At 55.5% G+C, this 26794-nt stretch overlaps 4 protein-coding genes across 8 annotated transcripts in view; 1 reads left to right on the top strand and 3 right to left on the bottom strand.

Moving 5' to 3' along the window:
- The window catches only part of CBL (Cbl proto-oncogene), a 47800-nt gene extending 39029 nt beyond the window's left edge, over window positions 1-8771 (bottom strand). The window contains exons 1-2 of the mRNA XM_075442640.1: window positions 8577-8771; window positions 573-820 (exon numbers count right to left, since the gene is read on the bottom strand). Of these exons, the coding sequence (XP_075298755.1) occupies window positions 573-820; window positions 8577-8723 (395 nt within the window). The 5' untranslated portion in view covers window positions 8724-8771. The remainder of the gene's footprint in view (window positions 1-572; window positions 821-8576) is intronic.
- Window positions 8772-11434: 2663 nt separating this feature from the next.
- DRC12 (dynein regulatory complex subunit 12 homolog) lies at window positions 11435-14552 on the top strand. The gene is made up of 6 exons (XM_075442424.1): window positions 11435-11573; window positions 12253-12318; window positions 12928-13035; window positions 13677-13769; window positions 14138-14265; window positions 14343-14552. The coding sequence occupies exons 1-6, from the start codon at window positions 11435-11437 to the stop codon at window positions 14550-14552; spliced, it is 744 nt and encodes a 247-aa protein (XP_075298539.1).
- Window positions 14553-14643: 91 nt separating this feature from the next.
- NHERF4 (NHERF family PDZ scaffold protein 4) lies at window positions 14644-18113 on the bottom strand. Its single transcript, XM_075442350.1, has 9 exons — window positions 17952-18113; window positions 17542-17606; window positions 17117-17328; window positions 16774-16960; window positions 16550-16686; window positions 16276-16480; window positions 15911-16107; window positions 15563-15733; window positions 14644-15318 (listed from the first exon to the last, which is right to left on the bottom strand). Exons 1-9 carry the CDS (start codon window positions 18029-18031, stop codon window positions 15274-15276), a joined length of 1299 nt encoding a protein of 432 aa, XP_075298465.1. The 5' UTR covers window positions 18032-18113; the 3' UTR covers window positions 14644-15273.
- Window positions 18114-19087: 974 nt separating this feature from the next.
- On the bottom strand, window positions 19088-26784 carry NLRX1 (NLR family member X1). 5 transcript variants are annotated; one of them, XM_075442345.1, is made up of 10 exons: window positions 26767-26784; window positions 24716-24843; window positions 24437-24497; window positions 24145-24303; window positions 23926-24023; window positions 23099-23715; window positions 21217-22631; window positions 20299-20385; window positions 19937-20188; window positions 19088-19782 (listed from the first exon to the last, which is right to left on the bottom strand). In XM_075442345.1, exons 2-10 carry the CDS (start codon window positions 24834-24836, stop codon window positions 19464-19466), a joined length of 3129 nt encoding a protein of 1042 aa, XP_075298460.1. In that variant the 5' UTR covers window positions 24837-24843; window positions 26767-26784; the 3' UTR covers window positions 19088-19463. The 5 variants fall into 5 exon arrangements, with proteins under 5 accessions (XP_075298460.1, XP_075298459.1, XP_075298461.1 ...); XM_075442344.1 differs by lacking the exon at window positions 26767-26784 and adding an exon at window positions 26478-26658; XM_075442346.1 differs by lacking the exons at window positions 20299-20385; window positions 26767-26784 and adding an exon at window positions 26478-26659.
- Window positions 26785-26794: the final 10 nt, after the last annotated feature.

Below are 26794 nucleotides of genomic sequence, written 5' to 3'. Positions count from 1 at the left end.
TACCATCTACCTTATATATGAAGTTTCCAATGTATGAAAGTTACGGGGTTTCACCAAGATGTTTTATTCCCACAAGATGAGATTACTTCCCCCCTACCTCCAGAAATACTAGACAGCTGCTGTTTCCAGAAAAAGGAAAAGTTCAGTAAAGCCTAAAGACCAATTACCAACAAGTTTTAGTTTGGATGACTGTTTTGCTATGTAACATAAAATCTCTGTTTCCTAAAATGGCCAGAAATGTCATTCTGAACCTTATCATCCTCTCTGAGGTATTCTCTATGTGAGAATCCAAAGGACTGCAAAACCTTTCCACAGCAGACTACTGTTTATATTAACCCAGCATACCTGAACTGCAGAACAACTAATGCTATACAGGCTCTGAAATCTTACTCCGCTCTCACATTCTAATACACCCAAGTACAGTTTACTTAAAACTCTACACTTAGACTTACATCTCTTCAAAGCCTGTTTTCATGTACAGACAACATATCAACCACCAGACATTTGTTCAAGCTCTTGTTCACTAAAGCAAATTTGTATCATTAATATTGGAAAGCATTTCTCCCCATTACCTAGGCTGAGAGTTCTCCTCATACATCCGCTCTTTCCCTTCCTTGAAAAGACTGATGGTCTGCTTGGTTTTCTTCATCAAATTCTCCATGAACACACGGAAATACTCATTTTCTCCTAGAGTCTCCATCTTCCCCTCATAGCGTGATAGGATGGTTCGTAGATGCTGGTAGGTATCAGGCAGCAGATCTAGGATATAGGGTGGGCTGTTCTTCAAGGCCAGTTTTGGATTCTGACACAAACGCACCACCTACGGTTAATGAAGACAATAACATTTTGAAAACTTAAAAATATGAAGTAGTGATTAATTACTTAAACACAGTTTAGAGTTACTTACAAACACAATACACTGAAACCTTCACTCTCAACAAACCACATTTGTTGCTTAGGTCTAGACAGGGAGCCCAGGCTATGGACTGAAGTGCATGTGGACTGATGAAAATCCCAACATACATGTGATTATATTTTAAGAGGCTGCGTTTCACCCCAAGTACATTTTCAAAAACGAAATTAATGAAAATTCAACACAGAGTTTGTAAACAGCAAGGACGTAACTTACCACACACCTGTGTAGCACTTCCTGACACATTTCAGACCGAACGTGCCCATAGGCTGAACTTTACCTGTCTAGCTGCCCTGATTTTGGCTGCAAAAGTGACTTTTCACACCAACCTGTATATTCGGAACAAATATGCACACAGAGGAAGTTTCACTGCAGATATCACTGATGCCAGCTAGTGTTCCAGGCTGAAAGTCTTTTGAAGGCAACAGTGCTAGAATCTCCTTTTCTTCCTCCTTGAATACATACATAGTCTAAGAGGAACAATAGCTTTTATGGATAATGACGACCATCAGGAAAGAACAAATGCAAAGGATTTTTTTCTGTGCAAGAATGAGAAATAAGCTGTAGCATAACAGACACGGTAAGAGAAGTCTGGGTAAAAGTTTGGCTCTCAAGAACTCGTATCCCCAATTCTGCATCAACTTTGCTTCTAACTTCTGTCAGATGAATCTCATTGCGAAACTAGGTTCTTCACAGTAATTTCTGTGGGTTTTTTGTTTGTTTTTTTTTTAATCAACACATCCACAGTTATACCAGTAATTAGATCAAAGGATTATTAGATGATCTCAACCTGTCTTCTGCTTGGCATACAACTCAACATCTCATTTTTCTTCTTTCCGGGTCACATGTTGTCCATTTACTTTTTTAGCAGTGAGATCACATATTCTCAAAGTTAAGAACTTGAATGTATCAACCCAAAATTTTGCCATCTACAATGAATTTATTGGATCATCGACAAAATAATTTTAGGCACTTAATTTTGCATTATGTAGTTCAGGCACAAGGAACAAGTAGAATATTCCTGTTCAGGATTCACAAGCAGTACAACTTTAATACCTCTACACAAACAAATCAGGATGCAAGCTAAACTTAATCTAGGCCTTTAACATACAGGAATGTAGAGCTTACGTACCAAAGGCTTGTGATAATAAGTTTATGTGATAGGGGACGATGGAGGAAGCCACTTCACCACCCACCATAGCCAAAATTTTCCATTATCTAGACTGAATGTCAGGGAGAGATCATGGCAAAGCAGCAATCTGAAAAATTAGTGGTGTGCTTTCAGATATAAAAAGGGCTGGAACTTGATATAGTTGGGCTGGAACTTGATAGAGTTGTGAGGCCAGTATCAGATGAAGTTTATAAGCTAAGAACCAGCAGCTGGTATAGTCTCACTGCTGTCTTGCTGGCTAATAGCTTACAGCTTCTGCTATTTACATCAAACTTTAGAGGAAGGCCAGTACAAAACGTAGATAAGAGTTTCCTAAAGTTCTTCACTACAGTGAATGTTATCTGACTGCTTAATACCAAGCACATGAATGAGGCCTAAACTAACAACACTGTCAGGTATAAGGGTATTACAGGCATCAAATCATGTAGCACTGCAGAATGCAAAGCTTAAGGGAGGTGGATAGGAAAAGGTAAAACAACAATCTAACATCCTTTTGCAGTACATCACTTCCACAAAATCTTGTGAAATCTTCAAGAGGAACTGACTAGTTCCCTACAATGCATACTTACATACCTACTTCCCTTGAACACTTAAATGCTGATCGCAAACACAATCATTTATTCTAAAACAGTGCTTTAGCATTTAACTTTGCCATTCAGGATATATGTAAAAAGCAACATCATGAAGTTAAGTGACATCTCCAATTATATCTGACTTAAGAGTAGTGCCTCTAAGAAGAGCTGATTGAGAAACACTCAATTTCAGTGAAGAGAAAGGCACCAAGTGTATGAAAACTCCGACAGAAAAATCTGACTGCCATTAAAAGAATTACATGCCTAAAAAAGCCTGTGAAAGAACATATGGAAGAAAACTACCAAAACTTTCCCCTCCATTTTGAAGAGGCTGCTAAGGTCTAGATAAGGAGACGGATGGTCAGACAGCTAACCTATCCAATTGATTCTGAAGCCTCAACTGCTGCTTCCTTGGAGCCGGTGAACATTGTACAATGAACCATATGAATGAATGGAGTCAACACATTTCGCCCCTGAATAAAACTAGTTTCACTATGCAGCATGAATAGGTTCTAAATATGCTCCTCAGACACAGCTGAATTACGCTACAGATAGCAAAATCTTTTCTTCAACACAAACCGTTTATTACACAGTGGGTTTAAAAGCTTAATAAAAACACAGTCAGCTCTTATGAGGAAGCCATATTAAGCAAGCAGAGTATGCACTTCCCTCAGTCATCTGTAACAGAAAACAGTTCAGCTGTTACCCCTCGAAAATACCCGGCTATAGAAGCAGCAGACCCACCGTGTTTCAGTAATGTAACAAACTTCAGTATCAATTAGAAAAGCGTTCCCAAAGCAGAAGCAAGTTCCGCAAACCACTCATAGTCTTTATAAAATGTTTCCCAAGAAGCGACTCACAAAGATATCTCAAACAGTTAACAGAAAGGCCAAAATGGCTGTGATTTTATTATCAAATGAGCTGTTTTATTTACCAAGTAGACCAAAATTATCTAAGATAAGCATTTAAACAAAGCTACATAACTAGGACCTGCTGCCCCTTTATCAAGCTTGGTCATTTATAACACAGCAGCAACAAAACCAGTTGTATTTTTCTTGTTTCTCTACATGTGCATTTGTAGGATCGTGACAACAGCAAAAGGAATGTTCCCAGCCCTGGAACAGCCACCCCTCAGTGAGCTACCCTGCCTTCCATAGGGACCAGCAACTTGGAAGGAAACTGAGCAAAAAGCAGCAAATATTTTCATTTAGGTGTGACAGCAACAAACACAAGCAATCCACATTTTTAAACTACCATCCAAACTCCTCCAAGTTCACCTGGCTTATGCTTTGTTCTCTCAGGAATAAGCCTATTATGGGGACATTTTTGGGTTTTTAAAAATACAAATAAAGCATTTCAAGATTAGTACAAAGATTCTAGAGGTTGGCCTGTGAAGAATGACAAAATTGACTTCATCGACTTTCATTTTCCAAGTTTAAGAGAAGAAAATAATCAAAAAACAGTTTCTCCCCCTCAGTTTTGAGGAATCTGTTATCTACTCATTCAAGGAAAAAAAAAAGTCTCATCCAGATTTCTCTAGGCCTGGAATGGAGTCTTTTCCCTCAAGATTCTGCATCTTGCCTTCACTGATCTCTGAATTTAATATATTTCTCATCAGCACTGCTTCATTAGACTTCAACAAACAAAGGAACTGAGTAACCAGCATAGGAAAACAGTGAATCTACATACTGAGCGCTGTCGCAGGCACAGCATATAGATAACCTGAGAAACACACCAAGAACCACAAGCTCTTAAATACTGCCGTCAGGTTATGTTGTTAGATTAGGTACGTGTTAGTAGAAGCAAGGAAGCAGCATTCAGGAAGAATCAGGTAACTAAGCAAATCCACTCATTTAACAGAACACAGAGTTTGTAGGAAGGGCAGAGAGTGCTGCTTAACAGATGACACAAACCTATACAAACTGTGGCTCCTCAAGACAGGCTCACCACCTGCCACATTAGCAGGCTGTTTCCTCCAACACAGCCAGAATGACCCCCTCAGCTTCCTGTCTGTCCGTCCCATCCTCCTGGTTCATTACCTTCCCCATCTTGCTCATCACCAGCCCTACCCACAAAAAAACCAGCACCACTGTTTGCTGCAGCCATTGATACAGTGCTCCATTTCTTCTTCTGGCAGAAAGTCCTCAGCACAGATGGTACCCACCTGCCCGCCTCAGCAGGTGACAGAGCAACAGAGTTCCAGGCCTGACAAGCCCCAGGTGCTACAGTGCCAAGTAACAGTTTTTCCCTTCCAGCACCATTCTGAAAAGCCATAGTTCCTTCCTTCCTTTAAGATCTAAATAACTTCTTTTTTGAAACCACATCCCATTTTATTTTAAGCCAACAGCAAAAGAAAACCTACTCAAATTTCTCTTATCTCCTGCTGAATTTGTGTTTGGCCTCTCTTCTGCCCACAGTGAAGGTGATCTATGGTGGCATTTTTCTGTATCAGTTTTAGAAACTGGATGGCATCAGTACAGTGTTCAGAGAAGCTTTATCTCAAAGCTCCTCTTCCTCCTCCATAACTTACTGCATGTACTCTACCATTCTTCTGCTACATCCCTTACACCTCATCCTGAGCAGTTCACGATTACACCACCTATTCTTCAAATAGCATCCACAGCAATGAACTCAAGTGGTCTGCATTATCTGCTGGCCAGATCGCATTTTCAAGAACCAATTCATCATCCTCTTGTGTAAAAAATACAAACTATTTTCACCAGCCAATACATCATATGTTTTCTTATACTAAGCAGTGCTTTATTTGCTGAAGGCAGTGGTAAGATGAGCAAGCATGATAAAGACAAATTAACAGCAGTTCCTCCCACTTGAGCCAATCTGTATACTTCACTAGGTCCGATACACTGCAAGGAAATTGCTGTGTTGCTTACAGTGCTGTTTGTCACTGTAGGCTTGCAGGCTCACAAAACGTCTGGCAACACGTTCAGCTTCCAAAGACACATTTAACTTCTATTCTGCAGATAAATGCCTAAACGTCACATAATTCATCTGAAGGTGAACATCCTGCTGCGCAGTGATGAAGAGGGCTGTGTTATGTTGATAGTATATGTGACCACGTGCAGCTGCAAGAACAGTTAGTACTGACAAAAATTAGAACTTCAGGCAAAAGAATCTGAAAGATAGGAATGCATCAGGAAGCTTATGGATAGCATTATGGGGAAAATACTTAGACAAGAATCAACTCGCATAGGAAATTCACCAGTCACATCTGAAAACCGAGATGCACAAATGCTTTGACAACACCAGCTAATTAGGCAGAGTAACGAATCAGGCCGTGAATGTACTGTATGCACACAGATACAGCACACACTTCTGAAAGGCAAACACATCATCTATTAAACATGCACACAGAGTTTTGTTTTTTTTTATTTGCCACTGTAGCTTCATTTACTTGGCCTAGAAAACTAACTCATTTTCAACACCTTTCATTCATTTAGCCCTTCTCATCACTAGTTTCACGAGCTCTGTGTTTGCCTGGCAATTTGCTATGCTACTAAAAAGATTTTTAATTCATATGTGTTCTCATAAGTGTGCATCAGTATAACTAAAGTCTAACTGAAATCTGAAAGGCTTTTCACAGTCAAATCTTTCCTTGTGCACAAATCAGACTGAACGACTAACATTTTAAGACTTTAAAAATTCAGCCTACACCTAAGAGCTTTCGGCCATTGCCTATGAGCAAAACTACAAAGTCAGTGCATGTTTAAAAGAGTTTACTTATCTTGTGACAAGCACATCAGCGTTGGCTTTTCTATCAGTGATACCATGGTGGAGAGGGTATATAGCCAAGGACTGGCTATGCAGATCTGAAGCTATGAAAGGACACACACACCCCACCCCACCCCCCCGCCCTCCCAAATCCCACTGCAATTCAAAATGCTAAGGTAATCAAAGGTTTTTTTCAGGCCTGACTTCTCCTTTGAACAGGCCAGGTTATGAGGTCAAACACAGGTTGATGCTCACATTTATATCACACACACAAGAATTAAGATGTGCATTCTTACAAGTTGTATCTGCAAGTTAAACTCGTTTCTAAGAGGATTACGTTTCCATGCTCAAACTACCTTTCCTACATTAGCACTTATGCTTGCCCTCAATGTTTGTAAGAGAGCCACTGGCACTTCTCGGAAGACTTTTCTTTATCCTAGTCTCTCTCTGTAGAAAGTGAACAAAGCTCATCACAAGCACAGCAAGGCCCAACTAAAAACCATGCCTTTCATTGACCCAGCCAACACAAAGTGATTTCTTGGCGTGAACATAATTTAATTTGTCTTTACAAAAAGTCATCTACTCTGTCTGCTTTAGCATTTACTGCAGGAGATTCAGACACTGTACACATAAACAATGCGGGGAAAAGAGAAAGAAAAGCTGAAATGCAAAGCCTACAGGGCAACTGGATGAGGTTATGGCCCATCAGCCCTGCTTGATCTGCTCCCAGAGGGTAAGAAGGTGGCAAGGTGACACTCCCCAAGGACTGCAGGCAACTTTGGCAGTGCTCTTACTCTGCACTACTTTTAGGGCCCTGAACCCAGCATTACAAAATGCACTGCACATTTTATACTCCAACATATCCAGCCTAGCCTTGATTCTCAGGGCTGAACAGTAATAACATGAGAGGATCAATCAAAATCCCAGAAAAAATGTTAGAAGATTTTTATTTTATGCCTGCTTCCGGATGCCTACGCTCACTTACTGGGTAATTCTACAAATAACACTAGCAGTCACTAACAACTCACCAGAACTTCTTAAAACAATGGATTTACCAACACACCTAGCCAGGCTAGTAAATCAACTGCCATACCCCATCACACCACCAAGCCAAAAGATAGGGTGTCCTGCCCCTGGCAATAGCCATTTCCTGGCCTTTTAAAAGGTGGAGGAGAGGGGATTCTGAATGACCCCAGAGTGCAGTGCCTTTCCAATTCCCACACCACAGGCTTTTATTGTTTAACATTAGATTTCATACTCCTTATCTTTGTGTAACTATGTGCATTTATAGACGAGGACTTTATCCAGACTTTTTCAGTTTTTACCAGGCTCCTAGTTTTAAGGAAAAGGCTTTGTGCCGAGGTCGATAATGCCTCCCTCTTCCTTCATAAAAGAATAACCTGAACTGCCACAAAGCAGATGCTCACCCTCACCATCCAGTACCCACATACCAGGCTCTATCACAGGCTGAGGCCCGCCTTCAGAGAAGCAAATCCTAGAGACCTCCCTCGTGCAGTTACGCACAAGTAGGACCTGCTATTGACACCATCAGGATGCACCTGTAGCTCCCCACCATGCCCCACCCATTCCCAGCCTCTCCCCCCACATCTACAAGAATACGATGGTGCAAATCCCAGACTCCCTCGAGCAGGTCTGCATCCTCCACCCCAAATCTTTCCCTCTTCCTCCAACCTGTTCCCCCCACAGTCCTGTGCGCAGCTCACCCCTCGCACAGCCACTCCCAACCTTTGCGTCCCACTCCCAACCTTTGCGTCCCACTCCCATCTTGCCTCTGGCCTCTCCTCCGCCGCACGCCCCTCCACCAGCTCCCCCTCCCCCCAAAGCGCTGCACCCTATCCTCCGCCCATACAGCTCTCGCCCCCCACCCACGCCCAGCCATACAGCGCGCTCTCTCCCCCAGCCAACCCTGCAAAACCTTCCAGCTCCAGCCTCACCCCACCCAGAGAGCCCCCTCTGCCCCCAGAGCCACCCCACCGCCCCAAACTCTCCAGCCCCGCCCTGTCCCGACCCCGCACAGCCCTCTCCGCCCTGCCCTAACCCCCCCCCCCACCTGGTCAAGGGCTTCAGGCTGGCCCCCCCCAGCGCAAGCCCCACCTCAGCCCACGGGGCCCGCTTCCGCCCCAGCCCTCCCCGCCTGCCCAGGGCGGCCTGACGCCCCCGCCGGGCCCACCTTGTCCATGAGCTTCCAGCACTTCTCCACCATCTTCTTGTCCACGGCGCCAGGCTGGTGCGGCCCCAGGTGGTGGTGGTGCGGCTGAAAGGCGTCCTTCATCAGCCCGATCAGCCCCCCGGGGCCCTTCTTCAGCGGCGCCGACATGAGGGCGGCGCGGGGGCGGGGGGCGAGCGCGCCCGCGCCCGGCCCGTCGCCCCCGTCCGGCACCGGGCCGCGGCCCTGCAGGGCAACCGGGTCTGGGGGCGCTCCCGCGGGCCGGGCCGGGCCGGGCCGGGCTAGGCGGCAGCAGCGGGAGCCGCGGGCGGTGGCAGCGGCGGGGGCACCCGGCTCTATCGCCACCCCGTGCGCCGATTGGTGGGTCGCCCCACCGCGCGCCCGGTACCGCCCCCTCCGCCGGGGAGGAGCCGGCGCCGATTGGCCGGCGCCTTTGCCCTGGGGGAGACGAATGAGAGGCGGCCCGGCGGCGAGGCCCCGCCCCGCCGCCATGGGGCAGGCGCACGGCAGGGGCGGGGGCGACGGCCATCTTTGATGCGGGCGGGCGGACGGGTAGCCGGGGCGGGGCGGGGCGGGGTTGCCACGGGAACGGCGAGGGCCGCGCCTGGCGCCCGGGTCGCGCTGCCCTGGTCCCGCTGCCCCCGGGACGCCCAGCGCGGCGGGGCAGACCCGGGCCCGGCGGCGGTTCGCCCGCGGTTCCCTCCCCCGGGCCCGCTGCGCCGGTTTCGGAGGTTGCAAAACAGGATCGTTTCCCCTTTCCAGCGGCCGGGTTCCCCTTTCTTCGAATGGCCGGTGCCCGGACCGAAAACGGGGAAGCGGCCCCGGGAACGGCCTCTACCCCCTCCTCGTCCCCCGCGGCAGCTGACGCTGCCGGGCCCCGCCGCCCTCCGCCCCGGGGTGGCGAAACTTCCTGGCACTGACGGGCTTCGCTCGCCCGGCCGTGGGAAAGCAGACGCCGGCCGTCGGGCAGCGGGCGGGGAGGGGGCTGAGCCCGGCCCACGGCGGGGACAGCACCCCGGGCGGGAGCGCTCGGCGGCAGGGCTGGCAGCCGCCGCCGCAGAGAAATCCGCCCCAAGCCCCCCCGGCGTGCAGGACGCGGGCCGGAGGGCGCGGGGTGCGGCAGCGCCCGGGCGCCGGTCCCGCTGCAGGCGCACGGCCTTCTCCCGTGGACGCCGGGAGGAGCAACGCCAGCTGCGGGGAGCTGAGCCAGCGCCTTCCGCGCGGGGCCGGGCCTGGGCACAGCTGGCAGCGCTGCGGTGCGGGCGGCGGGCGGCTACCGGTGTCTCTGAGGCATCTCCCTCTGCACAGGCAGCGGAAGGAAAAGCCCTCCGGAGCTGCTGTCCCCGCTACCTGCCGCCCGGCTCCAATAGTCCCCAGGCACGTCAGGACCAGGGAGGGTGAAAGCACGCAGAAGAACAAGGAGAGAAAAGGGGACGAGGGAGTAGGTCAATCTTTTGGTGGAGCTGACACCACCAAACCTTCAAAAATGACGACATGGGTTGGCAAGTGAGCTCAGTTCTGTTTCTCCGCTGCCTTCAGATCCTCTTTTCAGCCTCCTTTCCCAGGCAGAAGAACAACTCTTTTGCGAAAAAAACAGCTGAGGCTGGTCCAGCTCAGTGTCAGTCTCACGGCACAGGCTTCGGGTAGGAAAGAAGACAAAATAAAACAGCGAGTGCTGCAGTTTTGGCCAGCTGCACTTCAGGAAGTGTGAGCACCCACAGACTGGGCTCAGGCCTGGGTGCTGGACAGCACAGCCTCAGCCTCTGAGGAGCTGGGGTCCACACTGGGGATGAACCCCACAACAGAGCTCACCCCTTTGCTTGCCCTGTGGCACCCATGCACCCACTCTTGCACGGGAGCTGGGACCTCTGGGGTGATGATTGCTCATGATGAGTTCCTGCATAGCACATGGCTTGCTGAGGCATCAGATGAACAGGACAGCGCGAAGCAGCATGCAGCGCAAGATATAGCAAGGGAGCCCTGCACAGATTGGTTATAAAACTCTCTGTCTTGATTTTACTGCCTTTGGTAAAGCTTGGTAAATATTTCTGGGACAGGCAATGCCTTGTCTGGCTTTAATTACCTGGGCAAATTTTCCTAAGGATTCTATTGACCTCAAATATGTCAACATTTATTGAGGCCGTGTTCCTGAGGCTTTTCCCATTAGATGCTAATAGATTCTGGCTAATAGTCAAGTCAGATTGACCACCGGAGGGTGCCCTGGCCAGCTCTGGGATACCACAAGTACCTGGGAAGAGGGCTGGGGAGGGTTACACCAACTTTGTGGAGCCAAATATAAAAATCACCATGGCCCCAGTCCAAAGAGATCAGGGAACATGCTTGAGCAATTACATTCCTAACTATCTGCTTCTCTGGGCGTGATTCACTCTAAGTCACGGCTGTTTTTACGTATGAGACTTCAAGCAAAGGTTGTGTTACTTGGGACTGTTCCCTCCCTGTGGGAAAGAGGAGTCCAGCACCCCTTTGCAGGGCTCCCATTTGCTTCTGTCCCTCGGCCCCTGCCAGGGCTGGGGCTGTGCTCAGCACAGTGGTCACTCGCCACGGCTGCAACGGAAAGCTGCATCTTGCTGGTTGTTTTGAAATTGCTTCCCTCCAGCCTGACGGCTGGGTGCCTCTGGCTGCCCGTGTACATCACGTGTGGCTGTGGATGAAAGCAGTGGCAGGACAGCCATCCTCATGGAGGCACAGCAGCTTCTTGTCTCTCAGTCTCGCTTGCTGGAGAAGGAGAGGCCCTTTCCTTCATGTGCTGGGGGGCCCACTGCATCCCCTTTCTCCCCTAAAAAGTCCAGTGCATGATCACCAGTAGCTGAGAGGAAGTACTGGTATCGCTTTGCAGGAGGATGCTTCCAAAGAGCAAAGGGAGAAAAGGAGTGAAGCAGCAGCAGAAGAGAGATGTAGCAGATGAGCCTGGGGTCTTGTCTCCCTTCAGCCAGCAGGAATGTGCCTCTCCTGTCCCTCCCCTGCTGCTTCCCAGCCCCAGCAAGGGCAGGCATCATGGGGGCTGCCAGGAGCGGGAGCTGGGAGCACCGGGGCAAAGAATTACATGGGGGCTCCACAGGACAGCCTGGCTGCAGTTCTCGCATCTCCCCCAGCCCTGCTCACCCTCTGCCAGGGCAGCAGCATGGTTATGCCTCATGAGATGCAGCAGGTGGGTGGGGGTCCAGGGCCCTCCCTGAAGCACCATGCACCCCACTGCATCCTCCAGCCCAGCAAGATCCGTGGGGGAGGTCAAAGAGAACAGGTCTGCCAGGCCCCAGCCTCTCCTACACGCCTCTGAAAATGGAAGCATGTACCAGGCTGAAAGAGCCTCTGGGGTGGGGCTTTGGAAGGGGTCCCCAAGCATTTATGCACTGAGGCTACTGCCCCATTTTCACTGCAAAATCCCAGCCCTCAGTCCCAAATGAGAGTGCATCTCTCCAGGGCAGCTGCTTCAAGTAAAACCGGCTACACCTTGACTCTGTGTCTGACAGGTGTCTGAACAAATACTGCTCTGGTGCCAGTGTCTGAGCTGGAGATGTGTCCCAGCCAAGTTTTCCTGGGGCAAACATCCCAAGGCAGGCTTCCCCTGGGCCATTTGACAGCCCTTGGTGTCCCTGGGCCAAGTCCCTTTAAAAAGCTGCTCTTGATTCTCTCCTTTCCTTCTTCCCTCTGGCTGCAGAAATCCAAGCTGAAGAGAAGTACAGGAAAGCAGCACTGGAGGTTAACATGCCAAAAGAGCATCTGGGTAAGGTCAGGAGGAGCCTGGGGGCTGGGGCAAGCAAGGGGTGCCTGCTGCCCTGCATGTACTTCCTAGGGACTAGCCCTTCCCAGCAGCAAGTCATGCCAGAGGATGGCACACAGACTCCCTTGCATGTGGGGTCCAGCCCCAAGGGCTGCTTGTGCTGTCCCAAGTCCCTGATGTGCAGCCCAGCAGCTGCTTACAGAGGCCAGCAAGGCTGCTGAGATGGCAGAGAAAGAGAGGAGCAATGATGAAAGCAGATGGGAGGTGGTACGGATGCTGCAGTGGGGCACCCCCCCTGGAAATCCTTACCTAGCACAGTGCTGGGCTGAAGTAAAAGGGGGTTCTTACTATGAGATTCACTCTGGTTCAGGCAGGGCTTGAGGCCAGTCATAGGCTGAGGAGGTGTCCACACGTCCCTGGGTTTGGGAGCAGAAAAAGGCTGGGAATAAGTCACTGCTGGGCCAAGGCATCAAGAAGGTACTGGGCAGGGAATAGCCACCCAGTATGGTTTGGATGGTGCCCTTTGACTGCCTGTGCTCAGGCCAGGGTCGTGGTGTGGGTCACCTGTCAGGAGGTGGGTTCATGGCAGTCCTATGCATCTCTGGCTTGCAGTTCCCTGGAGGCACATGACCTGGCAGGCAAAAGCTGACAATGCAGGGCTCAGGCAGAGGCTGTGCGACCTGGAGCAGGCACGGGAAGACAAGCAAGACATTCATGAAAGCGAAGGCAGAGATGGGAGGGGACAGTGGGACAGACGCAGGGACCCCACACCTTGGTGCTGTTGCAGGAAGCCAGCCAAACTTACCCCATCTCTCCCTTCGGCCTTGACCACTCTGCCCCAAACCACCCTGCTGTTGGCTAGCCCTGCTCCCTCCCGTGCTGTCAGCAGGCTAAGGCTCTGGACACGGACTTGTTGCACACCCAGATGCCTGCACTCTGCACAGGCAGAGGCAACCACAGAGGCAGAGACTTCCCTGCCTGCAGAAGTCATTGCCTTGCTATTTCCGTTAGTACTCAAGAAGGGGCTGACTTTAGCAGAGGTAAAACCTCAGCCAGAGGTTTGTGGTCTTTGCCACATGCAAAACTCCATGCTCATTTTCACTCTCCCACGCTCAACAGAGAGGTAAAACTTTCCCTCCAGGGCTCCCACCCCCCCAGCATTAGTCACAGCCCTGCTAGGCTAGGAGAGGGTGCAGGCACTGCTGCTCCTGATGCGTCACCCTGCAAGGGGAGCCCTCGGGTCAGGCTTTGCTGGAGCCCCTGCCTGGTCACAGGTGCTGGGATCTGAGCACAGGGACCGCCTGCTTTCCCTCCTGTAGTCACCTTCACGTTTGTAACCTTCTCCCTTCCCTGGCTCCCAGAAATGACCCGGCAATACCAAGACCTGCAGAAGCAGACAGCAGCCCACAGCCAGTACTTGGAGATGAAGGTGAAGAGCCTGCAGGAGCAGCTTGGTATGGCCCCCCAGCATACTTACTCCTCACCAGTGGGTGGGGATGGGGTTCGCTCCAGGGCAGCAAAGCGCACTTGGGGGGGCAAGGGGAGACTGAAGTCATTTGCCCTGTGCTGTCAGCATGGCAGCAGCTGAAGGCAAAGCCTGACCCTGTTCCCAGTGCATCCGCAACCTTGGCAGACGCTGACTGAAAAGGGGATGCTGTGATCCCACCCCTGTCCCAGAGCCCTCTGCCATGCTGGGGATGAAGGAGATTGGGCAGGGGCTGTGGCACACACTGCCTGCACCCTCCCGTGCACTGGTCACGCAGTGCCAGGCTCCTGTGTCCATGTGCTCAGTGTCCCCTGCCTCTGTCCCCACACCCCACAGCCACCAGGCTCTGGGAGAGCCAGCAAACCCAGGAGGCTGCCACCCAGGCACTAGCAGAGAGGGACAGGACCGTCACTCAGCTGCAGGGCAGGCTCAATGCCATGGAGAGGGAGTATAAGATCCTCCATGTGAGTGGGGACATGGCTGTGGGTGACTCCCCCCTGACAGTGCAGTCCTCCCTCCTCGCTGTCCTCTTTCCCACCAGGGCAGCCTGGACCTTGTACTGGCCAAGATGGCAGAGGCCAGCCAGCACTGGGAAGAGGTAGGAACAACCATCGCTGCGGAGGACAAGGAGAGCCTACAGGAGTTCGGCCTCAACCGTCCTGGAGATATAGTGCCCTGGGGCTCCCAGGATGGGACAGGCTCTCAGCCCCTACCTCCCTATCAGCCCACCACCCCAGCTGCCCCGGGCTAGGTGAGAGAAGATAGGATCAGTCTGGCCCTCAGTTGCACTGCTGAGTCACAGTCCTCTTCATAACATTACCCACAGGAACAGTAGAGTGGTTTTGTCCTTTAATCACAGTCCAAATGGGTGACGCAGGAACAGTGCTGTGATGGACGGCAGACACTGACAGCCCACGGGTTCACAGGGAGGATGACAGGAGGAGTACAAGAGAGATGTCCATGCAGGAGCAGACCTGAGACCACAGGCTGAGAGGTGGGGGGGTTCCTCCAGTGCCTCCACCACTCCCTTTTCCCCAAAGGCCAGCCCTGGGCTGAGCCAAGCCCCAGGCTCACCAGTCCCCTGGGTCATGGCATGGAAGGCAATGCCTTGGCTCTCCTGAAAGCTCCCAGAGCCTGGAGCTGGGCAAGGGCTTCAGTGCAATGTCCCTAGATGCCCCTGAAGGCAGCTGGGCGGGCAAAGACACAGGTCTGTCTTCAGGTTACAAGAAGCAACCACCATGGTTAATAAAAGCTTGAAGCCAGCCTCGGTCAGTGGAGATGAGTCTCTGGCAGCTGTGATGCTGCAAGCCCCATCGCAGGCATGGAGACACAGCAGCTGTGCATGCAACAGCCATGCTGAGCAGCACTGTGCTCTCTGGGGAGCCAAGCGAGGGGCACCGATGGGCCGGATGTGGCTGGGGTCGAGGCGCTGTGCAGAGGAGCCTGTCTGGAGGCAGGGTGCGCCTGGGCTACTAGAATGCCTGGTGCAGCCTCCTCCACTCCTCCTGGCGCGGGCTCTGCGGGGTCACAGCAGGAGCGTCACACATCCACCCACCTCACCATACTCCACCCTCGCCCCACGGGCAAGTTGGAGGGATCGTTCTGCCTGGCCCTTGTGGCCAGGAGACCACGCAGCCCCCTCCTGCCAGCATCGCAGGTGTCAGGGAAATATTAGGACAGGCAGGGCAGGAGGGTGCCAGGACTCAGAGCGGTGCTGGGCTGTGAGCAGCACTGCAGCAAGGGCCAGGCAAGAGGAGTTACCTGTGTGATCCCTATACTGTTGGCAGCAGCCACCAGCCAGAAGCCAGGTCCCTTTCGCCCCACCTCAGTGTGACAGAGTCCAGGGGAGCCACTGGGAGAGGGCAGGGAGGGCGTGTGGGAGCCTGAGGCAGAGTCACTGTCCTCAAAGAACAGCAGAGGGGACAGCCCGATCTGGAAGAGAAGCAGAGAGACAGCTGCACAGCTACTGGTGCTCCATGGCAACCCAGGTCCCCCAGAGAGGACCTCACTCTGCAGGCCTGGAGGCAAGACACCCATCCTGTCATCCAGCCTTGCAGCACCACAGGGGTCCCAGCCAGGGCAGGACCATGCTAGGACCCCAAAACCTACCGACTGGTAGAACTCATCGCCAGCAGGGTCGATGACCAGCAGCGTTACCCGGTCATCATGGGCACGGATCTTGAGCACTGTTTGCTGATGGTCCAGCCCCTCGATGCTCTCACCATTCACAGCCAGGAGACGGTCCCCTTCCTTCATCCCTGCCTGCTCAGCTGGCAGCCCTGCATCCACTTCCCACAGGAACTGGCCTGTCGCAGTGGGACAGAGGGAGGAAGGGGAGATGCTCACAGAGGCACTCAGCCAGAGAGGAACTGGCACCGCTGACCTTCGAGTGCAGGTAGGCTCAGTGCTTGCAGCTATTCCTGACCCTCAGACATGCCTTGCTCAGGTACGGACTGCCCCCTCAGCCCCCTCACCTGTGGCACCTGAGCTGCAGTCATCCTCCTTGAGCAGAAACCCGTAGCCAGCTGGACCCTTCATCATGTGCAGCTCCCGGACCTTGAAGGGGAGCCAGGAGGTGTCTGCCAAGACAGCCGTGACCTGCATGCCCCGCAGGCTGTAAAACTCCTCCACGGCACTGGATGCCACCAGCAGCGTCACCTTGCTGCCGCTCTGCTTAAGCTGGATGGGAAATGCAGGGTGCTCAGTGACGTTGCCAGTCCACCACCCACCCACACCAGCAGCATGTACCTTTCTGGTAAGCTGCATGTGCGAGTAGCTCCTCACGCTGGCCCCGTTCAGCTCTAGGAGCCAGGAGCCTGGAGGCACCCCTGCTTTCTCGGCTGGCCCGTCCTGCTGCACCGACAGCTGGAAGATGCCCTTCATGCCTGCAAGAAGAACAAGAGGCAGTCTGGGGTGAGCAGAGTGCTGCAGCAGGGAGGCTTGCAGTGCTGGCATCCCACTGCCCACTTTACCTTCCGGACCCGACACACTGAATCCAAAACCGCTTTTGTCCCGCGTGATGTGGCAGAGGCGTGGGCGGATGTCACTCGGCAGCATCTGGGACAGGTCCCTGCCCAGGGCTTTGGCTGCTTCGTAGGAGTCGCCGTCTAGCACTGCCAGTAAGACCTGGTTCCCGCTGGCCTTGATCTTCTGCACCACCTGGAAGCACCCAGGCTGTGAACCCTGGGCAGGGTGCCCCTCCAACCGCAGCTTGTGGGATCAGGGCCCCAGGGGGTAGCGGGGTCCCACACCCTCTGTGCCCCTGGCTGGGGAAGACCTGGGTGTTCCCACAGCCCTCGAGTACTCCCAGCTTACCCTGCAGTGGTCCATGTGGTCCACGAAGTGGCCATTGACCTGGAGGAGCCGGTCCCCATCCTGTAGCCCCCTGCGCTGCGCCAGCCCCCCTAGCTCAACCTGCCGGATGATGTGGCCTCGGCAGCCCAGCTCCTCGTGGAGGCAGAATCCGAAGTTCTCCGCGCTGCCCTTGCTCAGGAGGTAGAAGCGGGGCTCCCCCACGTCTTCACCATCTGCGCGGGGACACAGCCCGTGAGCAGGGCCCCGCAGGAATCCTAACATAAGTTCTCTATTCCATCCTGGGCTGGGTTCTCCCTATCCCTGCTGCTTTACGTGTCTACGTCCCCACAGCTCCCTGGCATGAGAGAGCCCAGGACTCCAGCAATGCCCAGCTGCCAGAACCCTGTGCTGACACAGGGATGCCCTGGGGAGATAGGGGTATTTACCTGTGTCCTCAGCCAGTGACAAGGCAGGGTTGTCGATCCCATCTTTGGGGTTAAATTCAAATTTTCTGCAATGATAAAGGGCAAGAGAGGCCATGTTAGTGCAGCAGCACAGACATCCCCCCCCCCCCCCGCCCCACGATGAGAAGCCCCATTCCTCCCAGAGAGGCCCAGCTGGGGCCACAGCTCCACTGCCTCCTCTTTCTTCGGGAAAGCCAGGAGAGGATCACCTACTTGGGCTGTCCCTCACATCTGTCCTGAGCTAACAGCTCAGAGAAGACCTTCCTGGGGCAGGCAGGTGGGATTGGCAGCCATGACTCACACCGCCCCAGCTGAGGATGTACCCCAGCACAGCCTGGCTGTGTGGTCATAAGCCCCAGGAAGCCCCTGCCCAGGAGGATCTCAGCACTTACATGATGGACTTCTTGTCACCCTCGAGCCCTGCAGAGGGAGAGGAGAGGTCAGTGCAGGTGGGGCCATGAACAGACCCCATGCTCTGGAGCACTCAGGGCTTGTCCATTCGCAGGCTGAGCATGCCAGGCCAGGTGAGCTGGGTTTGCCGAGTCCACGCATCTCCCCCTGCCCCTCTGCTCCTGGGCTACATCCTGTGCCCAGGCACAGCTCGCTCCTTGGACCCGCCACCAGCGTCCTCTTGTATTTGAAAGCAGCAGGACATTTGCTGCTTGGGTCCAATGGACACCCACTGCCCAGCCCAGCAAGGTCCTGCGGCACCAGAGGCAAAGGAGGGCCAGGCGGCAGTATTCAGATGGAGGTTAGCCCTGGGGGTTTACAGGGCTTTTGAGTGAGGGACGAGAAGGGTCACCAGGGCCCCAGAAAGCTGGCTGGAGCCCAGAGATGGAGACAGAGACCTTCCCCTGCACACCTTCCCATAAAACCCCTCCCCATCTCTTCCAGCACAAGGACCCCCAAATGCAAGGAGAGGGGATTCCTGCCAAGCACCCCTACAACGTCCATCTGCATTTTACTGGATGCCTCTAGCCCCCTTCCATGGCCTGCCTGGGCTCTGACATTGCCTTGCTGTGTGTGGAGGCAGGGCCAGGAAACATGCGTGTAGGGAAGGGTCTCCGCAGGATGAAGCCCCAGTGCCCCGGCACATACCTTTTGTTTGCTTCATGGCTGCAAGGAATGCGAGAGGGAGCAAGGTACAGGGTGAAGTGGCAGGGAAGCCAGTGTCCCCGCCTCTTCCAAGACGCCCCAGGTTTAATGGTTAAACAGACCCAACATCTTCCCTGCCCTCCCAGCCCCAGGGCACTGCCAGCCCTTGCCCAGCAGAGCTGGGAACAGGGACCAGCACCCCGGGACACCCAGCCTGGGAACAGATCCTGGTGCCCCAGCTTCCAGCTGCTCCCTAGGGCAGCCCACAGTGGAGAAGACCAACGGGTTTGGCATGGGCTGGAGCAGAACTGGGCTGCCCCATCCTAGCCTTGTGAGATGGGGAAGGGTCAGAGCCCTCCACTCCAACTGCTGGAGGGACGGCTGCACCAGCACCTCCGCATTCCTCCCCCAAAAAGGGCCCAGAGAGATCAAGTCTTGGCACTAGTGTGCGTCAGTGGAAACAACGCAGTGCACTTTAATGCTACCAAAGGTTTCACAAGCAAGCCTGACTCCTGCCCATCTGCCACTGTTGTGGCTCGTGGCCAGGCCAGCAGTGGCCGGGGTGCAGGGGCTGGGTCTCTACAAGCCCACAAGAAGTCCCATTTGCTCCTGGCCTGGTCCCTGTACAGTCCTCCCGCACTTCAGCATTGCCCACAGATGAGGGCTGAGCCCCACACACCCAGCACCTTTGACAGCCTTGGTAGCACCCAACCACCAGGCATCTCCATGCAGATAAGGGCCAGGGCACACTCCAGTATTTCTTCCCCAGCAGCACTGCTCCCACCCCGGCTGGGTGGACGGACAGAAGGTTAGAGGGTCCCGTGCTGCAGTCTCCCCAGCATCTTCCTGACCTCACTCTCGACTCGTAGGAACCTGGCTTTCCTCCAGGGGTTGGCAGTCTGTCTCCGGCTGCTCTCTAGGTCCTGCAGGATGAGGGCAAGGTGCTGCTGAACCCGCTCACGGTCCCAGAAAGGCAGGTTCCTCTGCACCACGCTCAAGATATGGGACCAGTAGTCAGAGACATCGGTTCCTGCTGTAAGGAAGACCAGTGCCCTGACGCCGTCCCGGTCCATGCGCAGGCTGTGAAGTGCCCGTTTGCCATCCTCACTGATGTCGTTGAAGTACAGACTGCGTGTTGAGAAAAAAGGAGTGGCAGACACTGTGAGGGCTGGGGGACAGGATGCAGAGGCAGACAGGGCCTCCTCGCTCACTGCCACAGGGAGGGACACTGGGTTGGAGGCATCGCCTGCAAGAGTGAAGAGATAGGGCAGAGCGAACTCACTGCACTTTGTCCAGTGTTGCATGCTTTTTGGCCACCTCCACCACGTGCAGGGCAGCTGTGTCCGTCAGGGAGTTGTAGCCCAGGTTGAGCTCCCGGAGGTGCTGGTTCTCGGCCAGGCGCTGAGCAATGACTTCGGCGCCCCGGTCCCCCAGTGCGGTGTGTAGCAGGGACAAGTGTGTCAGTGAGCAGTTGCCTGCCAGCGCCTCGGCCAGGTATTGTGCTCCCTGCTCACCCACAGGGTTGTTTGCCAGCCTGTGGACACAGGAGCTCAGGGCAATGCCAAGGCTGGGCAGGGGACCCACAGCCAGGGCACATGGAAGGCAGCAGAGACAGTTTCATGCAAGGACAGAGGCAGTACTCACCGCAGGTTGCTCACTACGCACTTGTCATGCAGGAGCAGGTTGCGGATTTCCTTGCAAGCGTCAGAGCCCAGGCTGTTGAGCTGCAGACTGATGCGGAGAGCAAGACACGGGGGTGGCAGGACCAAAATGGCTAACAGCTGCAACCCTGCTCTCTCAGTTTTCTTTGGCCCTCCCCATCACCATCCTACCTGGGTTCCCCTGACAAGGCCATGCAAGTCTTCCTCTCCAAAAGGGAGCACACTGAAACTGCACCAAAGCTTGGGTAGCATCAGCCAGCACAGCCAGTGCCAGCAGGAGCAAGGGAAGGGAAGGGGGTGCAGGGTCCACAGGGGGTGGGTGAAGGTCTGAGGAGGGATCAGGACCCCACCAAGCCCTCCTGAGCATCTGGAGGAAGGAAGTGCCCCGCTGTACAGCGGAGTCCATCTCTGCTGAGCACGGCTCGCCACCCCCTGGGTGACAGGAAGACTGCAGTTCCACAGACGGACTGGAATGGAACCCATCCCTCTGCGCAGCGCAGACTCCCACCTATGGGCTGCGTCCCTCCTGCCCAGAGCTAGCAGCAGCAAAGCTAGCTGCGTGGGGATGCCGGGTGGCAAGCAACTGGAGGGAGCTGGGTCTGCCAGGGCAGCTGGCAGCCCAGCCTGCGCTACCAGATGCAGAGAGCTGCCCAAAGACTCCTACGGGAGGGTGTGTTGGGACTGCAAATCCCAGCATGCAGCGCCTTAGCAAGGCTGGTCAAGGAGTGTTGCATGTTGGAAGCTGTAGTCCCCTAGGTCTGCACTGAGGATAAACAAGGGCATGAATGCCTTTCCCTGCCTTTGCCATGCTCGGGCTTCTAGTGCATCCCTGTGATGGGCAGAGGTGAGGGAAAGTTCAATTCCTGACCACTGCCCGAGGGTAGAAGCAGGTGGTACTCACTGGAGAGCTTTGCATCGCAGCAGGACAGGGAAGAGGATGCCCAAGCTGCTCGTGTCAAGGTTGCAGGAGGCCAGGATCAGCTCTTCCACCTCATGGCATGTGGTGCCCATGACAGACGCCAGGACAGAGCACTTGAGAGGGGTCATCTTGACAGACGAGAGGTTGACAGTCCGGAGGGAGCGGATAGCCTCAGCTGTGAAGCGCTCATTCTGGAACTCGTGCAGGAAGAAGAGGTAGTCCATCAGCTCGGAGGGAGGCAGCCCCTTGCGACTGTTCCTGATAACTGTCTTCTCCATGGCCTTGGCGATCTCAAAGGCTGCCAGGTTCTTGATGGAGCAGCCCAGCTGCTCCAGGATGGCACGGTTACGGCGGGACAGTATCCCACCCATGAAGATGGGAAAGAGCTCAAAGACCTCATCATCAGGGGCCTCATCAGGGTGACGCATGGGGCCCTCCATGCCCAGGATGCTGGAATTTATCTGGTCCAAGACATCGTCGTTGTAGTAGTCCTCCTCTTTGAACAGCTCCTCTGCCATGGTGTGAGCAATAGCATCCCGGTCCTTACCACTCAGCCGGGAGAAGTAGCGAGGAAAGATTTTGAGCAGATTGAAGAGCACTGGCAGGAAGCGCAAGGGCAGCACCTTGGAGATGATACTCAGAACGACAGCGACATCTTCACTCACCTTCCCAATGATCTCTGACAGCTCCTTCCCTACTCTCTGTGCCAGGGTCTTCTTCTCACCCAGCACCACATACAGGGCTGCCAGGTACTCCTGCATAGCAGGGATGGTGAAGACAAAGGTGTGCTCTTTGCCTGGCTGCATACATGGAGTGAGGAAGAAGCGGAAGACATCGCTGCGGAAGACCTCCAAAAGGTTGAGCTCACTTTCAGTCTTCATCTCCACCTCAAAGCACTGCTGCAGGTCATCCTCTGAGAAGCATGTCTTGCGGGACATCACCCCTTCATAGGCCAGCTTACCCATCATCTTGGCCACGTACTTCATCATGGAGATGTTGGCAGGGTCCGTGCTGTCCAGAACCTCCCCACTGAAGTTGAGCCTCAAGAAGCTGGTGTAGATGCCAGTCAGGGTCTGGCTGGGAGGTACCGTCCTGGTGAAGTAGAGGAAGTGCAGCGTGGTGCACACCAGCCAGCAGTAAGAGGGCAAGAAGCAGGCAGCGGCTATTTGGTTGTGGCGCTCCAAGTTCCTCGACAACATCTCCACCAAGTTTTCCTGCTCGCCTGAGCTGCTACCCACGCTGTCTTCTCCACTGCAGCCAGGCTGGCTGAGACGCATCTGGAAGTACAGCTTCTGCAGGTTGGTATCGGAGAAGCCACAGATCTCAGCGTAGCGGCCCACATACTTCCCAGGGATCCGGCGCACTGCCGATGGGCGTGTGGTGACGATGATGCTGGCCTGGAAGCAGAGGGCTGGGTGAGTTTGAAGGTGCTCCCTCTGTGGATTTGATCTAAGCTCGGCAGGGTTCCAAGTGCGTAACCCATACATAGGTGCACAAGGATCACACCACCCAGGGGCTGGGGTTCAACAAGCCGCTGCCCAAAGGGCGTTGGTTCAAATCTGGCCCAGGCAGAGGGGACAGAAGAGCTTTCACCACCCCCTGCTAGACATATATTGAGTCTGGAAGACCACACCCCAGCAGACTGCCTTCATTGCCTTAGCAGGCCTCCCCAAAGATCCCACAGAGACAAACCAGCACCAGTGGCACGGGGCCACCTTAGCGAGTCCCTCCAGCAATGGACGCTACCTGTTTGCTCACAGCCAAGCTGGACTACAAGCAATTAGCACAATTGCCATTCCTGCAAAACCCCAGGGCTCATACCCAGCCTTTCTCCAGCATGAAGGAGCTGGAGGGAGACACTGACCTCTGGCAGGAGGTATTTTCGCAGCAGGTTGACCACAATAGAAGAGGAGGGCACAGGCTCACTGACGTCACAGCACAGCTCCGTGCCAGCCAGCCGGAAGTCCAAGTTGAGGCGCTCCAGGCCATTGAGGATGAAAAGCACCTTGAGATTGGAAGTGCCCAGCATCGGCACCACGTCCCGGAGATGCTGGTACTTCTTGGTTATGAGGCGCCGCAGGGAGATGGGGGCGTGACTATGGGACAGGTCCTCGCAGGAGAAGGGGATGACCAGCTCAAAGCGGGGTAGGCGACCATGGCACCAGTCCACTACCATCTTCTTGATGAGGGTGCTCTTTCCAGTGCCCACGGTGCCATACAGGACCACATTCTTCACCTGCTGCCCACAGGCATCCACATCAAAAAGGTTCTGGAGGCTGATAACACGGCTACAGGGCTGCTGCAGCTGGTTCTGGATGGTTAGGTCAGGCGAGGGCTTCAGGATCTCCTCCAGGGAGCTCTCCCGGATCACTGGGTCCACATGGACTGCGTCCAGGGAGAAGGAAGGGCCGAACTGCCTCTCTTCATTGGGCTGGTGGCTGAACCATGCAGACAGGGTCTTCTGGTGCTTCTTGACAGCATCTGGGAAGAGGAAGGTGTTTGACAAGACAAGGGCTTCTCACTGGCAGGTGACTGGGGAAGTTGCCTGCCCCAAGTGACTGCAGTGAGGTAGTTGCAGAGAGGAGGACAGAACCCAGTTCTTTCTAACCCTCATGCTGCCCAGGACAGCAGGTGGCCCCAGTCTGCTGTTTAGGACCCTGCATCCTCTTCAGCACAGGGCTGCAAGCTTACCAGAATAGGCCACATTCCTCCGCTGGGACAGCCCATGTCGAGAGGAGCTGGGCTGGACAGGGTGCTCCTGGGACCCTCCCTGGTAGCGAACACAGCCCCTGCAAGAGAAAGGAGAGTGTCACGCAGAGATCAGGGGCCAGCAGCTCCAAGCCTTGCCCGAGGCAGGGCGGGCAGATCACAAGTGAGTGCTGTGGGAAGTGCTGAGTAGAGCCAGCTCACCCTTCCTTCCCCGACACCAGCAGAGCCGGGCCAAGGGCACAGCTGGGAACTGAAGGCAGGTCAGCAAGCCATGCACTGTGCATCCCCAGCAAACCCATGATGAGGCAGAGAAGTTGGACTGAATTCAGAGCGGGCAGGGTGTTGGGTCTGGGTTGTTTTCTAGCTGGAAGCAAAGCAGTGTCTCTGCCTGCAGAGCCCGATGGTCTCCAGGCAGCCAGCTCAGCCACCCAGGTCCCATGGAGAACAGCCACAGGGCAGAATGGGCCAGGCCCCAGCTGTGTGGCAATGGTACCTGTGGAGGGAGGTGGCACTCGTGCGAAGGACCTTACTGAGGAAGTAGCCGCCTGCAGTGCCTAGGGGGGAACAAGAACACACACAGTCAGGGATGGCCTTCTCCAGCCCAGCAGAGCTAACACCATCAAGCTCGCTGCTTTCAGTTCTTGCTGGGGTGACCCACAGACTGCACAGGCTCCACTGTGCAGCTACAGAGGGATATCCACCAGAGACAAGGCCTCCCTGGCAGAAGGACAGATTCAGGGTCACAGTCCCCCACGCACAGAGCCCAGCTCACCTGGCACTGAAGTAGCACACAGATACACACTCCGGGTCCCCTTGCTTCCTGGCAGGGATCGACGCAGCTGCATCCAGCTGCCCCAGGGCAGGCATCTCTGGCATTGCATAGCCCGTGACATCCTCTGCCTGAAAGAGAGGGGACAGCCCATGAGGCAGGCTGGGTGCCTGGACCTGTCCGTTCCCTGTCCCAGCCCAGCTTTGCAGCCTGAGGTCCCCCCAGCTCAGCCCAGTGAAGCCTGGATCAGGAACAACCAGCTCCCACATCTGACCCCACAAAACCATCAGCCATGGAGAGCAGCGGCGGGCTGGAGCAGAGCTGAGCTGAGCTGGCAGAAGCATGTCCTGCCTCAGACTCCCCATCCATCACCCTTCACAGACCTATCTGGGCATCACCGGTTGGGTTGCAGCCAAGAGGCCAGCACAGCAGGGCCCCGAGGTGATATTCACCCTGCCAGGCAAGCCTGCCCGCACCCTCAAATCCACCCCCCATCCCCAGGGCCTCAGCTGGGACCAGCCACCTAATTCATTGGGTGCACAAGGGGCAGGGGACAATCTCCTCCCTGTTAGCAGCCAAAAGTCACTAGCCTAGGCTTGGTTGTAACAGTACAGCTACAACAACTGTCACAACCGAGAGAATGAAAGTACTGGGGAGAGGGCAGGCTTCCTCCTCCCCGGCTTGAGGGCTTGACATTTCAGGGCTTTATACCGAACAAACCAACCTCCCCCCACAAACCGCCATGAAATCCTGTAAAACTAGGAGCCGGGGCCGGGACAGGGGAGACGGCAGGGAGGGGCTTCGGAAAGGCAGAAAATAAAGCGGCTCTCGCCGCCCGGCGCCGGCTGGCCCTGCCGAGCGCTGCTGTCCCCCGGCGGGGAGCCCCCGCCGCGCCGAGGCAGCCGGGGCACAGGCTGGCAGCGAGATGCAGGGCTCAGCGGGTCCCTCGGGGCTGCAGCGGGTCCAGCCCGGCACAGCGTGGCTTTTTCCAGGCAAAGCGCTCGTCCCCAGACGCGGGCGAGGGGCTCAGTGGCTGCGGGGCGCTCGGGCAGCTGTCCCGCACAGGCCCGGCTCCGCGGGGCAGAGCGGGACGGGTCGGCAGCGCCCTGCCCTGCCCAGCCCCGTCCGCCCCGACACGGTGCGGCCCGGCAGAACCGGCTGCGCCGGCACCCACGCAGGCTCCCGCCCCGGCTCCGCGGGGAGATCCTTCGGGAGCACAGGTCGCGCTTACGGCCCCCGGCCTCCCGAGAAACCGAGGCGCGGGGAAGGCAGCGCGCAAGCAAACCGCAGCAGGCAGGAAGGGGCAGCGAACGAGTCTCTCCGCGTTTGCCCTCCCCCAGGAGGCGGCGAGCAGCGCGGCGGCCCGCTCACGCCTCCCGCAGCCCGGGCTGTCTGCGGTCCCTCGTCACGCCGTCCAGCTGGGGAAACCGAGCCACGGCGGTGGGCGCAGGGGCACTGACCTTGAACCCGGGGTGTCCCGGCCTCCAGGCCTTCGCGGCAAGCGAACCCCGACGCGCCCCGCGCCCCCCCTCCCCGGCCCCCGCTGCCGCCCAGGGCACGCCGCCGAGCGCGGGGCCCCGCGCCGCCCGCCCGCTGCCGTCGCCCTCGGGGACCCCCGACTGGTCCCCGGTTATCGCGGCCTCCCGCCTCCCTGCTTCCGCGGCCGTAGGGACGCGGCGGCCGAGGCCCCGGCGGCACGGGGACCCGGAGCCCACGGCGCCGAGCAAGGCGAGAGCGACGGCCGCGCCGAGAGCGGAGGGGTTACCTCCGGCGGGGCTCCCCGCCAGGGACACCGAGCCCAGCTGCGTGCGCTCCCGCCGCCAGGCGCCGGGGCCGCGGAGCAGAGCCCGGCGCTGCTCAGCCGCCTCCTCCCATGGCCGTCCCGGGAAGAAGGCCCTCCGCGGGCGGCCGCTCCGCGGCAGTAACTTCCTGCGACGCCCACCCGGCCCGCCCCGCGCTCATCGGCCGCCAGCTGCGCCGGGCGGGGCCGGCGGGCGCGGCGGCGAGGGAGAGCGCCCGTACAGGCGCAGGACCGGGGCGTCCCAGCGTCTCACCAACCGTGCTGCGCGGGGGGGCTCCTCC

This window comes from Opisthocomus hoazin, chromosome 24 (assembly GCF_030867145.1).
Source record: "Opisthocomus hoazin isolate bOpiHoa1 chromosome 24, bOpiHoa1.hap1, whole genome shotgun sequence".
Taxonomy (NCBI): domain Eukaryota; kingdom Metazoa; phylum Chordata; class Aves; order Opisthocomiformes; family Opisthocomidae; genus Opisthocomus; species Opisthocomus hoazin.
Note: the sequence above shows the minus strand (reverse complement) of the source record. Positions and strands in the feature narration are given on the sequence as shown.

Coding starts and splice junctions, on each gene's coding strand:
- DRC12 (XM_075442424.1), top strand. CDS start 11,435: ATGCTTCCAAAGAGCAAAGGGAGAAAAGGAGTGAAGCAGCAGCAGAAG. Junction 11,574..12,252: donor CCTGCTGCTTCCCAGCCCCA/GCAAGGGCAGGC, acceptor CTCTGGCTGCAG/AAATCCAAGCTGAAGAGAAG. Junction 12,319..12,927: donor CATGCCAAAAGAGCATCTGG/GTAAGGTCAGGA, acceptor TCTGGCTTGCAG/TTCCCTGGAGGCACATGACC.
- NLRX1 (XM_075442345.1), bottom strand. CDS start 24,836: ATGTCACGGGCTATGCAATGCCAGAGATGCCTGCCCTGGGGCAGCTGG. Junction 20,386..21,216: donor CTGCGATGCAAAGCTCTCCA/GTGAGTACCACC, acceptor TCTCCGCATCAG/TCTGCAGCTCAACAGCCTGG. Junction 19,783..19,936: donor GCAACACTGGACAAAGTGCA/GTGAGTTCGCTC, acceptor CTCAACACGCAG/TCTGTACTTCAACGACATCA.
- NHERF4 (XM_075442350.1), bottom strand. CDS start 18,031: ATGGGGTCTGTTCATGGCCCCACCTGCACTGACCTCTCCTCTCCCTCT. Junction 17,329..17,541: donor GTCACTGGCTGAGGACACAG/GTAAATACCCCT, acceptor GTCCCCGCGCAG/ATGGTGAAGACGTGGGGGAG. Junction 16,481..16,549: donor ACATGCAGCTTACCAGAAAG/GTACATGCTGCT, acceptor TTTCCCATCCAG/CTTAAGCAGAGCGGCAGCAA.